The sequence below is a fragment of the Stegodyphus dumicola genome, chromosome 9, assembly GCF_044657685.1.
Source record: "Stegodyphus dumicola isolate Sdum_Otavi_A_Nest chromosome 9, ASM4465768v1".
Lineage (NCBI taxonomy): Eukaryota > Metazoa > Arthropoda > Arachnida > Araneae > Eresidae > Stegodyphus > Stegodyphus dumicola.
In genome coordinates, this window is record NC_140776.1 from 140,392,256 (window position 1) to 140,409,261 (window position 17,006).

At 33.2% G+C, this 17,006-nt stretch overlaps 1 protein-coding gene across 2 annotated transcripts in view; it reads right to left on the reverse strand.

Annotated features, from left to right (window-relative positions):
• LOC118185328 (long-chain-fatty-acid--CoA ligase 5-like) overlaps window positions 1-6,718 on the reverse strand; it is a 65,594-nt gene extending 58,876 nt beyond the window's left edge. Inside the window, exons 1-2 of one of the 2 annotated variants that reach the window (XM_085824155.1) lie at window positions 6,548-6,718; window positions 1,640-1,747 (exon numbers count right to left, since the gene is read on the reverse strand). In XM_085824155.1, coding sequence (XP_085680281.1) covers window positions 1,640-1,693 — 54 coding nt within the window. In that variant the 5' untranslated portion in view covers window positions 1,694-1,747; window positions 6,548-6,718. The remainder of the gene's footprint in view (window positions 1-1,639; window positions 1,748-6,547) is intronic. The other variant, XM_085824154.1, reaches the window with a different exon arrangement.
• Window positions 6,719-17,006: the final 10,288 nt, after the last annotated feature.

Here is a 17,006-nt window from a genome sequence, read left to right on the forward strand (position 1 = left end):
TTCACAGACGATTGAGTATTTCTCGTTCAATTAATTCAGTTCTCATTTCACGAGAAGGCAAAAAAACATAAAAACTCAAAATATCTGTATTAAAAATTACGAAGTAAATCTTAAACACTTATTTCCTCGAAAAAATTCCAGAAAGGATTAAGCATGATTTAATTCGCAATAATAAATGAAGGCGTTATTTTTGTTGTTGCGAAGCTTAGTCTCTCTAGATTGGCAACAAATCTACAATTCTGCTGTTTCAAATGTAAACAAACATGTCCGCCATGTTATTTAAAACTTAACCGCACTTAAACAGCTTTTAAATTGTTGATAATTGTACAAATATTGCTTCCAGAATTACGAAAGGCATAAAAACCTTAACCGGAAGATAAGAACAACATAATTCAATCATTTTTAGAGCAAAAAATGTACAATTTACAAACATATAAGAGTAAAAAAACTGAGATCACTGTGCCGAGTAACAGAGTGGATATAAATATAAATATAGTATTTATATACGTTTGGTGCGGCCGATTGCAACCAGAATACGAGGTGCACATCTACATGTTATAGCAGTGCTATTTAAAAAATTTCAACGTTCTGAGGCTGCTCGTTTTCGAGTTATGCGAGATACGTACGTACGTACGCACGTACGTACATACGTTCGTACAGACGCCACGAAACATTCTCTTCAGAATTTATTTTAAAGCAGTTTTATAATTTTTTTTTGGAGGAAACGAGTCCTTTATTCTGTCCGTACGTACAGATATCACGCAAAAACATCGTTAAATTGCATTCGATAGCGGTCAAAATGGATATTTTCGTTGAAATATGCTGCCTGAAACTTTTCGCGATTACAATACTTCCTTTTTACTTCGTACAAGGAAGTAAAAATGATGTCTCAGAAAGTAAGTTACTCGGTAGGTTTATGGAAAGGGACTGCTCGTCCGAACAATAACGTGTCTTTCTCGTGACTTTTCACTTATGCCATCCTCTTTCTTTTGTGCGGGTGCTAAAAAAATTAGATTGAATTTTTGTCCATTTTATCTGTTTATTATAATGCGTATCCGTTTTTGGTCTAAGATTTATTTTTTTTTAATTATGGTTTCATGTCATGAATTTGGGCACAAACTACCCAAGAAACAGACTAATGAAGAAGTCATCTGTGATATAGGAATGGGTTAATCATTTCTACATTAATTCCTATGGAAAAAATACTAGATTCTATATACGGGCTAAGGACCTTCAGACATGAATTAAACTCGCGAACGAAGTTTCACTGTATTTCAAAAAATTAAGAATTTGGACAAATATGTATTTCTAAGGCCCACCTCATTTCTAGCGGAGTTCATTTGTAAAAACAGAGAGTCTTAGAATCGAAACAAAGCGGTAAAATATAACACTATTTAAAGAATTCAATACAATATTAATAATTTACTTATTTATATCCGTACCTGTATTTAATTCAGTACAAGAAAAGCTTTTTTTTCTATGGCAAAACTTCTCAATTATGTACGTAATAAAGGAGTTTTAATAAAAGAAAAACAGGTTAGATGCAATTTTTCTCATCTGCGCGTATTTGCTGTGGATTTTTAAATGCATTCAGAAAAGATAATGCTACAAAAATTAAGTAAATGAAGACAAAACTTACCGGAACCTCAAGAGACTGGTCATCAGGGTCTATATGTCGAGATTCTAGGCCCATATTGATTGTCGTAATAAAGTAACCTTAAGGTTTTCCGATAATTTAAAAAAATGTCTGAAAAAATGAAAAACAAAAATTAAACTCCTGTTTAGTTGAGCAAATTTAAACATAAATAATTGAGATAGACATAAGTCAGAAACACGCTCTGAATTTCATATATAAGCTTCACTTCTAAACTTATACGGTAACGTAACTTGTGTCTTTAATACAGAAAAATTGCAAAAACCAAAATTTAAATTATAGATACAAAATGAAAGTGTCACTTGTAATTATTTCTATAAATTATGTTATGCAAAGTTTTACTGTATTTTTTATGAAATAAAATCTGAGCTTTCTTAGTTACCAAAATACATATCAAATAGATACTTAAAAAACTTATTATTACATATTAAAAGCGCTCTTTGCGTTTCTCAAAAATTATAACTTAGTCAAATTAAGTGAGCGAAGATACTTCGCACTGAGATTCTTTGCACTGAAGAATGACATTTTTTCCCTTAAATACGAAAAGTTAATAAATTTTCCATCGCTATTCATTTGGGGTCTCTTGACGATTCTTTGAACTTTGGTACCAATCTAGATATCTTTCTTCAATTGTTAATTGCATTTCCTTGAATCTTTCCGTATTGATCAAGATATAATATTAAACAATCAAACATTAATTATTTAAACTTCAAGGTGTTATTACCAAATTTATTAGAATTCTTTTTTGCAAATATTTGCGGCTTTAGTTGCCTATTTTGTTAAAGAGACCGAGCTACAACTATACTTATGATTCGTGATTTTATTCTAATATTTTTACTCCTCGATGAGAAGGAATTTTTTTCATATAACGTTGAAATGCATATCTCTATCTCGGCAAACTATCGTAAATAAAACATGTAATTGCATTTGCTTAACTTCCAAAAGCATTTCAACATATCAATATACCTTTTTAACATTTACAAATAAGAAATTAGCATATTCTTCTTTGAGAAAAAAGTTTCATTCTTATTTTAGTAAACTGGAAGTAAGAACCACAAAATAAAGACATACCGATAATTATGATTTCCTGCAATTATCCAAACAATTTACTGTTTAATATATAGAAATAAATAATAAAAAAGATCTGATGGCTTTCAGATTTTATATTACGTCCAAAGTGGCGTTTTTTTAACGTTCTGGGTGTTACCTGTATTTCTTAAAAGCCGTGTTTTTCTCCCTTAAACCATAAAATTCAATTCAACAGCAATATCGCAAAATGTTTAAAAAAAAAATTTTGGAATTTCGGACACACAGTTTCGCGAGCAGGAGATATTTTTTTTTTTTTTTTTTTTTTTGTGTGTGTGTGTGCGGTGTTACCATTGCTCTCTTTGAAATCGTTGAGTTTATTAATCGAAAATTCGGGAAGTTTTACAAAAATATGAAATAGATAATAAAACAAATACCAAATTCCACGTTTGGGCTTCCAGATGCCCATATTCGAATGGAGGACTACGCTATTCAGAATGTGATGTCTCTAGGTAAAGTTATTTTTCAAAATGCCGGAAACATACAAAAACTCACGCAGATTCTTCATTATTTAATTTCTTTAAATATAGTGCAGCGTTCTAATATTTTCTGGAAAAGTACTTCAGACTTAGTGACAGATAGTGAACTAACGAAAAATGCGAAAATGAAATCACTGGGAAAATTGCCCCTTTGGGATAAAAATTAATTTATTGTGATTATACAAGAACGTCTAAACTGTAATATATAGTCAAATTTTAATGTCTAAAACCAGCGAATACAAGTTATTTTCTTTTTGAGACTACTGACTTGCGTAGGCTTATATAAGATAAATAGATAAAGTTTTCTGAACATCGTTTATAAAGGCTGGTAGTAATAAAAAATATTTAGGAAAAAATTCTTCATCAGGATCTTAATAATGGAATATAAATAAGCGTTGAAAGATTGTGTGCTGTTAGTTAAGAGAATAAACCGAAGTAAGAAATTTGGAGTCATTGACAACATCCTGATCCAGACGTTTAATTATATAAAATCTAAATTTCAAACTTAAATTTCTAATATCTCCTTTATCATATAAGAGAGAATTTTTTTATGAAAATTCAGATTGTTTATTAACATTTTATTGTTTATAAAATAGGAATGAAAAATAATCATATTAAAAACGAAATTTAAGAGGTTATTGCAGAAAAATATCCTCTAAGGAATTACCGTATATTCTTTTAATATTCTCGCAGTATAAGTGCAAGTTCAGCTAGAATTGGAAGATGCATGTTTCGAATCCGCAGGAGAATGTTTTTGAATCTTCGCATTTCTTGCTTCGAAAAATAATCTCTACAATGGCGCTTAAATTAAAATACCGTGGCCATTGTTTATTATCACCTGTATTTGGTCGATGGAAGCGTGTTCCTCTCTCCTCTCGTCTTTCGAGTGCGGAAACTTTAAGCAATTATTGCGTTATCTTTGTGCATGCTGTAATGATTAGTATATTCAACTAGTATTAGAAGATCAATGTTTCGAAAACGGGTGACAACACAATTGATTCTTCCCGTTTCTTCATTTTAGAAGCTTTAAATACATACACTTATAAGATACTTCGCCTGCCTTCTTAGCGTGCCTCCGTGGTGTAGCGATAAGTACGATCGAAGCGTATTCGAGATGTCCGTGGTTCGAGTTCGGGCTGGACATTGCTCACTGTTCATCTTTCTTGCTTTCAAAAAAATACCTAATGCCCTTACACTGGCGCCCGAACTAAAAATGAGAGTGGATGATGATTCTCCCCCCACCAGGATTTGGCGATTGGGTCCCCAGTCGCTCTTTAAAAGGGGGAGTATATAAGGTATTTCTCCCGCCTTCTTAGCATGCCTTCGTGGTCTAGTGGTCAGCACGCACGGCGCGTATTCGAGAGGTCTGTAGTTCAAGTCCCGGAGAGGGCATTGTTCATTTTTCATTTCTTCTGCTTTCAAAAAATACCTAATGTCTCTACACACTAAAGAAAATCTTCAAAGACTGTATGCTAAGCTGGAATTGGAAAGAAATTTTACATTGCAACAGAATTACGCCCATAATTTGGAATGGTGTTAATTTAACACGGAAAAGAGCAAGATACCCTTCTCTATTTTCAAGAAATTAATACCAAAAAACGTACTGTACATGGGTTAATAAAATATACAAAGAAAGGGAAAATAACAAGCAAAGGCCATTTAAAATAAGCCCTACTAGAAGAATGAGCCAAATATCGTCACAGGTAATTCAAAATTTGGAAAAATTGCTGATTCGAGAGTAATATACAAACTAAAGGTGACACCAATAAAAAAGAATATTTTTTTTATGAATTCTCAGTTTTTTCAGTCAGATATCTGCAGTTCTTTATTTATTTTATTTTTTCAGTTTCATTCTATATTTTCGGCTTTAAATTGTTATGTTCAAGATTAAGTACAACTTTCAGAAACTGAATTATCTATTAATTCTGCGAAATGAAAATTTGATCTTACTTATCAAAATTTATTATTTGCTTTAAAGTTAATAATTTTCCTCCATTATCAGCATTTGGAAATTCCAAAGGACACCACCAGATTTCGTATTACTTTCATACATCTCGTGTTGCTTTGATATTAGTGAGTATCAGACATGAATTTTGTTTAACCTTTTCTTAACAAATTCAAGTACAGCTTTAAAAGAAAAATATTGCTCGCAAGGCTGGCTTGATTAAAATATGAAACATACTTTTATTCCACCAAATTTTAAACCATTACATTCAAATCAAAATTTTTCATCAAAACACCTTTGAGAATTTTGATCAGAAAATACATAAATGTGTATGAAACTGCGCGACAGTTGTAAATCATTTAAACAACACTACATTTTTAGAAACATTACAATACAGTAATAACTAATATATGAAGCAAATTAGAAACCCAGTAATGTTCCGAACATACTACAAATGTCCTATGTGCGCTTCCGTGGTGACGCTTCAATCATAACCAAAATCAGTCCATACCCACAACATTCCCTTGTCAATGATTATCAAATCAGCACTTGCCAGTGAGGGTACGTGTGAAAATACAATCCGTAATGTAATCCAAAGGAAGAAGACATATGGCGTTGTATCAGGAGACATAAGGGGTCTTTCTTTTCTTGCACCAACTATTATTGTATGTGCAATACCTTGTAGGGTTTATATTTATTTTAACTAACATTTATTTTAAGTTTAAACTATCTTTCCTGTCAAGCCTTACTTTCCCCTGGAACTGCTAATGCCAGAGTATGTAAATTTTAGTAGAACGCGCAAGCATTCAAATTTATCAGCGGAAGTATTCTGAGTTAAATAGAAAGGAAACGAGTTCGAAGTGTGCTTTTCTTACTTCACGAGCGCGGAGGTAGTTAGTTAGAAATTGAAGAACCACGCGTTTCGGCCTGTGTGCTTTCCTAGGTAAATTGTTAATCTTTCAACGTAATATTCAGAGTTTGCTGAATTATCAGCGGTATTTTAGAACGCGATAAAGTTAGTTACGTTTAGAGAGCCTCGGAGTTAGTTACTTGTTAGTATCTCTTTTTAGTTTCTTACTTTTATTTTATCGCCGGGTCGGCGTAGTTTGTGAGCGTCAAGAGCACGCATTTGTAACTTCTAAAGTTGAATAAAAAGGGACTTAAACCCTTCTCAAGACTCTGTCTAATTTCCAGTTTCAGCAGTCACCACTTTGTTGCGTGCAGGTTGGAGGCGCGCAACTTTACAACCTTTAAAATGTCATGTATTTTGGAATCTAACTAGTTATTTACAATAGCCTTATATTATGTAAAATTTTAAATATTTAATATTCAATATTAACAGGAATTGTATATCAAATAATAATAATAAAAAAAAATACTTACTTCGAAATAACCACTGGTTAAGAAACAATTGCTCCAAAAATGCAGACGCCCAAGGATTACTTTATTAAACTTGTGTATTTTTAATCTAATTCTCCCAATGATTTATCCTAAACCACAGCTACAAAGAATTTGTTCTTCAAAACTGAACTAGTAGTAATTATTTGAATCCTTCTTTTATATAGTTTGGCAAACCACAGATAATAAAATACTTAACTTGGAAATAAAACCTGAAATACAGTTAATCAGCTGAATCATCTCAAGGAAATCCTGAAATGCCCTTGAGTTAATTGCTATATTTTTAAATTAAATTTTCCTTATTCCAAAGCGAAGGAAAAAGTACTTTCACAAAACATCAGAAGAATGGAAAGTTTTTACCGGAAAAACGAAGTATGGTAAAGTATACGAGAGCTATCTGCTTAAGAGTGATGGTGGTGGGACGTTTTGGCGTATAACATGGAAATTATGATGCGCCAAACGTAAAGTTAGCGGTAGAAACAGGAGAAAAAAATTGATCCCCAGATATAACCTTCAGATTAAAACAAAGGAATTATGTGCCTGAGTGAACAGATCTTCGTCAAAGAATTTCTAGGGGATCTAGCTCTTTTCACGTTTCACGTGGAGAAAGTCATGAAAACTAACCATGCAGCCAGCCCAGTTTTCTGAATTCGAACGCGGTTTTAACAACCACTATTCAGAGGTCTTAGCTTCTTTTATCCACAGCAGTAATTTAATTCTATATAATCTGGAATATATAAACATTCTTAAATCATATGTTAAAAACAAATTGCAAAACCGTAAAAATAAATTAAGTGTACAGCAATCATCTTCTATTTCCACCGAAATTCAAGAAATAATGTTAACAAACGCATTGTTCTTTCTGTTTTGCAGTGTGTTCTTCTTGCTTTCTCTTTTCACGTGTGTCCTTTTTGTTTTAAATTCTAGTTTAATTAACTTAACGAAATTATTTTCCAAATTAACTAAGGGATATATTTAATTAACAAAGGGATATATTTAATAGTATTTTGGTGGGTTAAGTATAATATGGATTACTCCTCTTTTATGTAATCTTCTAACAGTTGTCGGATAAACCTCAGTTTTCGGTTAACTATGGATATCTGAATTCAGTATTATTAAGATTAATCGGAAATTTAAGGTATTTTTATTGCATGCAAATGATTCTAAGCATCGAAGTTCTTATGCAAACGAAGAAAATTGTAAATCTATCTTGAGGCTGATTCTGTGTTGTAAAATGTATTTCATTACAGACATTTATGTCTCAATTCTTTCCTTTTAGACAGAAAACAAACATTATATTTATCTCAAAATTAGACATTACACAATATTCTCTGTTTGTCGGCCGGGAGCGTCAACAAACAAATTATCTGGCGGGTCTATTCTTCAGCTAGTCATATATAATTGGATATGTGATAAACATGGAATTTTTAAGTTAATAACCTGCCGCACAAAGTACTATCCCTTGTGCATAGCTTTGGAAGTTCAATGCTACGTAATAATATAATACAGGATACTTTTTTAAAGTGAGCTTGTGTGGCAGTATTTCAGGGGGGCTCAAAAGCAAAAGCATTTAAAAATTCTTTCGCGTATAAAGTTTATACAGTTTTCTCTGTATCCTTAATGAACCAATAGACGAAATTGTGACAGCGTTGCTGGGGAGCAATTCCTGGATAAGGTTTCTAACATATTTAACACTGTCGTTTTATAGCACTAAAATGGCCGTTCAACACAGCCAACGATTCGAGGAGTGGTTTCCCTACATGTCCGGAAACACTTTAGCTATTAGGTCTGAGTGACTTGACCATACTGCAGAAATTTTACTGAAAAGAAATTAGAGCAGTCGTGAGGTCGTCATGAAATTTTACACTGTCAAGTGACAGTAGATGTTGTGCAAATTTCTTGCATTGGTTTCGTTTTGTAAGTATATCCCCATATTCGTTTTGAAATCCATTTTTCGCACCTGTCTCCATAAGGCTGATGAAATAAGACAGGCGTTAAGTTTATCCAATCGCACAGAGCGGCGAAATGTACACGCAAGGTTTCTCGAAAATTTCCAGCCTGAAAGAATATAAGAAGAAGATTTCCGAAGAAGTTAAAGCACTTGGTTAAATTTTCCGCAATTTAACCTGAGTTCCTGAGCTAGGGATTAGGTTAACTATCTCTGAGAATCTGTTAGCTTTTCAAGCAATTTGTATTTCTGACATGCTTTTCGAAAGTTTTCCACAGTTGTCCTTAGAAGTTTTTAGACCATTAAATAATGCTGGTTTCTGCGCAACGGGAAGCAAGATCCTGAGATAGTAGCATTCAGCACTGTAGACACGACCGCTGGTGTCAGTTTCGCATATAAATTAGTATGACCTGGAACTTGGACTCACAACTTCTTCCATCTGAAGAATTTTTCGTGATACGTTCTAAGTGAACAGTTACGTGGATAACGTTTGGGTATCATTAGTAGATAAGAGAGTTTAAAGAAACACTAAATAGCCTCATTACTGCTAAGATATCTTCCCAATTGTTGAGTCATTTCATCTTTCGCTTTTTTATCTGTCAACCAGAAAATATCTATGTCACTACTTTTGGTGACGTATTTCAGACGTACTTAATCGATTAAAACGAGTGGCAGTACTCTATTGATATGCGCGTGAAATATGTTTGAAAGGAGAGAGTAATATGGCACAATCCATCTGTTGTAATTTGATGTCGTTTGGTTGTTAACTTTAAGAGTTGATGTGATATTCCATTTTCAGATTTCCGTCATCTGTATTTCGAAGGTCCATCCTTACCTGATTGTATACTCTCAGCGAACTAACATGGATAATTCTTAACACATTTCACGTTTTTCTTGCAAAGCGCCCTCTGCTTTAAAGGTCCGCATGGCCATAAATCACCTTATTTGATACTATTTGGAATAACAGTGGATACCTTTGAATACCTGATAGCTCTGTAGAAATTATGTTGTCTCTTTCGTCTGGTTGGATTTTTTCTTCAAGACATACCAATGTGTTTGGTGCGAAAGATCTCTCTTTTGCCAAACAACTTAATATATCCAGCAACAGGTCTCTTCAAAAATGTGCCTTTTTGTAATAACGTCAATAAATTTGATAGGTTTTGCTTCAACATTCTTACAGTTAAATCGTGGCGATCAGTCGAAGCCCCCACTTTCATAAAATCAACTGTAATCCCTGACCATCTGGGGTTGAACGTAAAGGTTACAAAAAAATCCGACAGCCGTGGTTGCGGATATAGCATGTTGAGCAGATTCGTACATGTGCCTCGAATTGTCAGTGAGCATACCTGGTAATATGATCATTCCCCCTGTATCAGCGACACTCTGGTCATTGGCAAAAGCATTCCGTTAGTGAATATAGTCTTCAACACTCCCTTTTTTGCTGATTTAGCATTATACAAAGAAACTTCTCACCTTCGACATCACGGGCATTCACGATGTATGATAAAATTGATGTATTGGGGAATTGTAAAACCATATGTTGCGATTTTGCCATCGAAGTACTGACGGCGAAACTGCAAGATGTGATTTGACGATCAATCTCTCAGTATGATGTTGCGCATATAAACGTCCATAAGGATATACCCCTTTGGAGTAACATTTTCTCTGCAAGTATTGATTTTTGTGATGCTAAAAGTGTAGCCCTCCTCATCCTTCTAGAAGATTAGAGGATATTGCCGAGCGTCGTATGAATGGTATGTTTCTTTAATCCTTAGTAATTTTTGGTTTCGTTTTTGAATAATTATGCATAAATGATCGTATTGTTCCAGATCAAACATGACTGTGGCTGTATCGGGTTGGGGCGTTAAAAGGGTTGGGGTTAGTGGTTGGGGCGTCAAAACGTCGTTCATGTTCACCGGATGGCCTCTTGTCTATTTTATACACGTTTGTAGGCATTCTTTGTTTGTAGACTGTTTCACACTTTCTTAGCAGCAAACGGCTTTACGAATGAAATACACTTTGCAGATTTAAATGATGTATTCACTCAAGACATATTAGCACAAAATGGATTTAAAGTAAATTCAAAAGGGATCTTTCTTCTTGACATCTTTACGTATGTTCATGTATGTATGTATGCATAGCGCATAACTCAAAAACGATTAGCCGCAGAACATTGAAAGGTTGTATATGGGACTGCTAAAACCCCTATTACTGCACCTACCTCTTTTATTGCAATCGACAATATCAAATATATACATACATATGTATATATATATTTACCCATCCCGTCACTGGGCTTGAAAGTCCTTACCGGGCTTTATTTTCGCAAAAAAATTAATCGCAAATGTAAATAATGCAGCGAATATGAAAAAGAAATGTATGGCAGCACTTAGCATTCCATTCGGGATTCTAAAGATACGTTGCTTTTAAAGATTTCAAGATTTAATATAAATGCTCTGATAATGGATCTCGTTTTACGAAACCTTGACAGTGACCTTCCTCTTGCTTTGAACGTCAAGTGTGGGAAATTTCATCAAGATCGTAATAAAACTGTAAAATGGTATGAATTACAAACAAACGGGCAGTTTTCTGATATATATGACCTATTGTTTTTATCCATCGTTTTCACTTATGTTTTATTCTTACATTACCAGAATCAGATAGGACCCTAATAAAGTAATATCGTCAATACAAATACTCTTCGTCAACTTAAGTACTTACAACGCTATAAGTAAGTTGTAATTACAACGTAATTACTAATTATTATTGTGTATTAACTGCAAAATAGCATCATGTCATTGTTATTGAAGGCACTTCGTACTTTCTCTCTTTAGTCAATTTCACAAAACTTTCTCTCTCGTAATAATCTCGTAATCTCGTTTCCCTTTCTTAAGTTAGAAGAGAACTTCTTTAGAAATGATTGTGTAATCTTTTTTTCAGGGAAGTTAAATGCTTTCTTAAGAGAAACTAAACCTGTTAGAAAAAACTATTTTTTTCTTTCTTTTCTTTTCTTTTCTTTTTTTTTTTTTTTTTTTAATTTTTAGAGAAATGTTTATTTTTATTTGAGAGATATGTTTGCATATTTATTTATTATTATTTAAATTCCACTAGCAGTTTATTAATGGGTATTTTAGCTATTATTTTTAATTAATTACACTTATATTTTACTTAATTTATCTGTTCCTTTACTTGTTTCACTCAAATCGTGAAATTAATATTTGATCTTCTTCTCCCGAGCCAATGTTATCAGCAAGTTTTCAGAAATACATATTCAATTTTCAATAGAATATCGATTTTCCAGGTGCAGAGTGTCGGTGCTCACGGGTAATCTGCTCCTGAAAAATCGGGTGCTCACGTCCAAACACATGCATGATCTAAAACCCGTTGAACTGCGTCTTCTTAATGTTAAATTTCAACGATTTCTTTTTGGCGTGCGCTCTGCATTGTGCATAGTCGAAGGCATAATTTTGCTTGATCACTGGGAGTTTTTTGTTTGTTTGTTTGTTCATTTTTTTAGTGCTCTGGTTCACTTAAAAATTAATTTAAAATTTTTAAACTGAAAAAGGAATAAAAAATACGCAACAAGTAATAATCAAGAAACTGTTTTACTGTTAAATAAAAAAAAACAATAATATTAATCGAAAAATTGATGACTTTATTTTTCTGGCTCTAACTGAGAAAGATGATTATTTATAGAAATTCTGAAAACGGAGTTGGCAGTATTAGATGCCACATATGGAGAAGCAAAAGCTTGGTCGAAAATAAAACCAACAACACGGTTTCAATCATGCAGAGCGATTCTTTTTAATAAAGAAATAAGTGATTCCTCTAATTATGAAGAAGTGGATACAATAACTTATGTTATATGCCAAAAAATTGAAATGTAAACTTCTGCAAAATTGTACTTCGTGAAAATATCGAAGAATGATTAGGCTGAACGACTGAACGGGCTTTCAGTGCTTGAGTGATACGGTTATTGTTTCAAATGTCGCAAGAATAGAAGAGGCAGAGAGTGATACTAAAATTAATGAGAGAAGAAGATACTGAAAATTACATTAGCTCAAAGAGAGTAATGACTTTTTGTGAAACTTTATTGGGCTTGAGAATTCGAGCACAATGATAATACAGCATTTCGAAAAATAAATAAGTAGTGAAATTAGACAAATATCTAAACGTTGTTAAAAATAAAGTAAAATTATTGGTTTTTAAAGAAATAAGCACGTACGATATACATGAAAACTGAATTTAGATTATTCGTGTTTTTCAATTATCTGTAACCTTCTTTCCCACCCACCCCCGAAATTCATTCGGCTAATTGAGAGTAAACTGTATTTGCAAAATAGCAGTGATAATGTAATATAGTAATGTCCTAATTACTTGAATTCGCAGTTACGTAAGGTCGCAAAAAGGCGAACATTGAAACTGAAACTGAATCAAGAACTGCAGCAAATAACGGAGATATGTGCAACCAGCAAAGGAGTTATATTTGCTCTGCAAGTTACTGGCAGTTATGGCTGCTGTTAAGAGAGTGGAGTGGGTAACATTGACGTTAGGGAGTACCTTTTGAGTGATGAGGAAGAGTTTACTTGTGATGAATTTATTTAGTTGGAAGCATTTTGGAATTCTAAAGAATATACTACACCGATTGAACCACCAACATCATGTGAAATTTATAACAAAAGAAGAAAATTTATAGCAAAAGGATCAGTAAGAAATTTATAACAAAAGGATCACCCGAGGCTTTTATTCTGACCGATATAGCGTTTTGCAAAATTAGAATCGATGGATCTTAACACCTAGCATTTTAAAATGCTAGCAATTGTATTTCTTTTCGATATGTCTAGCTATACAAAAAAAACCTGTGACCGCATAATCTATTCTAGACCTGTTCGTGAGACGCTCGTAGCAGTCATGCTGACCCTTTAATATTTATTCTTCAACATAGAGGGGTAGGCCGCCCAGACGGAACAGTGGTTAGAGGAGCCGACTGCTATATTAAAGGGCCCGGGTCGGAATCTCGGAGAAGTCATGGTTGTAACTGTCTGTTCCTTCATCGGAGGCGAAGGTGGCCCACCTATTAGGTGCGACCATAATAAAGTGACCACTTCTGGCTTTAGTAGTGGCCAAGCCGGAGTCAGCTGAGATCCCGCCATTGAGAAGAAAGTAGAGGGGTAGAAGTTGGCAGACAGCTAGAATTTCTCTTTATGAAGATCTACCTCTAGAACCAATTTTCCCTCTTCAGAGCTAGACTACCTATCGCAAGACTTCTCTTATATTAAAAGTATTATTTCAATTTCTTTTCACATTTTTACATATTTTTCATCAATTTAGAATTTATATCTTATTAAGTACTGTTGCATGATATTTCATTTATAAAATAAAACTGCCCAAATAATATATCTATATCAACCTATCTACCTATTTATATATGTATATTACCGGCAATTTATAAAAAAACACGCATTCTATAGAAAGTCTGAACAATATACAGAATACTAATTCAGAAGTCAAACAACAAAAATCAGCGTTAATTCACAAAATTTTCACAGGACTAGTTTCGATGGTTTTACCGAACCATCATCTTCAGCTGCAAAACCGCAAATGAACAAGATAGGAAATAATGTTTAGATAAGATAAAAGCCTGGACAAGAATAAGCAAGTGGCGCCATCTGTTGGCGAAACCAGAACTAAAACATAATTTCTCTAAAAGCCGAAGGCAAATTTGGATTGGAATTAGGATCGTTAACTAGAACAGAAAGATTTTTATGAATGTGAAATGCCTCCAGAAAATCCAGTTCCCCAATGGAAGATGTTTTTTGAATAATTTTGGCAGCAGAAAAATTGAAAGTGTGATTTTCGGACCAACAATGTTGAGCAACAGAAGACTTCTGTGTTTCCTTTTTTCTAACATATGCCTCATGTTCTTTGACGCGAAATTTTAAGGCTCTCTTAGTTTGGCCAATGTAAATTAAACCGCACTGGCAAGGAATCCTATAAATACCCCAGGAATTCATATCCGGAATGGGGTCCTTGAGTATAGAAGTTGGAATTTTATTGATGGGAGAATAAACAACCCGAAAGTTAAATTTCTGCAAAATATGTGCAACTTTATAGCTAATTGATGGAAAGAAGGGAATGACAACAGAATTTTTATAATCTCCTAAAATAAGAGTGTGGCTTTTAGTGTGTTGAGATGAGAATTTTTTAACTGCTTGATTAATAATGTTGGGTGAAAAGCCCCTGTCGATAGCTATTGCTTTTAAATAATTTAGTTCTTCATCAAGGGCTAGTTTGGAGGAGCAAACTTGAAGAGCACGGAAAACATAGCTGTTTGAAGGTAATAAAGATGATTTAAATAGAGTTCTTTCAACAATGAATTCTATTGATCCTGCTATTCAGTTCACTTTTGAACTTGAGACTTGCAATTCTCTTCCGTTTCTCGACATTCTGGTCACACGTAACACATCCAACTTCAGTACTACAGTTTACCGTAAACCTTCATCGGTTTGCCTTCCACCACACTTTAAATCATGTCATCCGACTAAACAAAAGTTAGCTTCATTTTATTCCTATGTTTTCCGTGCTCTTCAAGTTTGCTCCTCCAAACTAGCCCTTGATGAAGAACTAAATTATTTAAAAGCAATAGCTATTGACAGGGGCTTTTCACCCAACATTATTAATCAAGCAGTTAAAAAATTCTCATCTCAACACACTAAAAGCCACACTCTTATTTTAGGAGATTATAAAAATTCTGTTGTCATTCCCTTCTTTCCATCAATTAGCTATAAAGTTGCACATATTTTGCAGAAATTTAACTTTCGGGTTGTTTACTCTCCCATCAATAAAATTCCAACTTCTATACTCAAGGACCCCATTCCGGATATGAATTCCTGGGGTATTTATAGGATTCCTTGCCAGTGCGGTTTAATTTACATTGGCCAAACTAAGAGAGCCTTAAAATTTCGCGTCAAAGAACATGAGGCATATGTTAGAAAAAAGGAAACACAGAAGTCTTCTGTTGCTCAACATTGTTGGTCCGAAAATCACACTTTCAATTTTTCTGCTGCCAAAATTATTCAAAAAACATCTTCCATTGGAGAACTGGATTTTCTGGAGGCATTTCACATTCATAAAAATCTTTCTGTTCTAGTTAACGATCCTAATTCCAATCCAAATTTGCCTTCGGCTTTTAGAGAAATTATGTTTTAGTTCTGGTTTCGCCAACAGATGGCGCCACTTGCTTATTCTTGTCCAGGCTTTTTTATCTTATCTAAACATTATTTCCTATCTTGTTCATTTGCGGTTTTGCGGCTGAAGATGATGGTTCGGTAAAACCATCGAAATTAGTCCTGTGAAAATTTTGTGAATTAACGCTGATTTTTGTTGTTTGACTTCTGAATTAGTATTTATTCGGCGTGTTATTGTGTCTTAATATACAGAATGTTTGGGGCAAAGTATAAAATATCCGATTTTTTTAGTATTATGTTTGTTTTCTTTAGGCATTGCATGTAATATCTAGGTATTACAGTATATAGAATAGCAAATAGTATTTAAGCAAATTAGGTTTTATTTTTTTTTTCGCACTAGCTTTAGATCATAGCGATTCAGCAGCCAATAATCCCATGGATCATTCTTAGTAGTCGTCCTGACCTTTTCCTCACTAAGATTTGATGGCTAGTTGCGTTTAGAGAAGCACTGCTTTTACTACCATTGGCTCGTACTTTAAGCAGATCGTGAGATGTCGGTGTCTTATCAATGAGAATTAAACACGATCTTTAACAATTATTGCGGATTTTATGGAACAAGGCTTTGCTTTGACAAGTCATCCATCTTCCATAAGATTGACAATAGTTCCATCTCTTTTATTTTATTTTAGTGTGATTTATAACATTTTTATACACTTTTATATTTTAAGTACTTTGAATTTTTGATGATTACAATTTTAAATTTCTTCTAAGTCTATTACGTGTTTTTAATGGTTTTTTACGTAAATCTTCTTAAGAATTTACTTTAAAATTTAAACAGATTCAATTTACAGTAATAGTTACTCTTCATTAATTCTGCTTTTGAACAATTCAAAATTTATCTAAATAGTTTAATAGAACTAATACGAATCAAGATAATATTGAATATCTAGACCACCTCATAATTAAATGCAACAAAATTAAATTATATGGTAAAAGGAGGACATTCAAGTTTGAAATTATTAAGGTAATTAATTGGAATCCTAATATCTCTAAAAAGGTAACACTTTTTATAGCCAAATAATTAGAATTAAAAATATATGTACTGAAATAGAAGATTTAAAGGAAGAAATAATAAATATAATTAATTCTCAAATTAATAACCAAGTTCTGACACAATTTATTAATTTCTATATTAAAAAGGCAGGAATTAACTTTTCTCTTTAATGTTTTAGCTATTTATGGTATGATAATATTACCGTAAACCTTAACTGGAAGGTAATGGAGGATTTTGAAGAGTTACAGGATTACT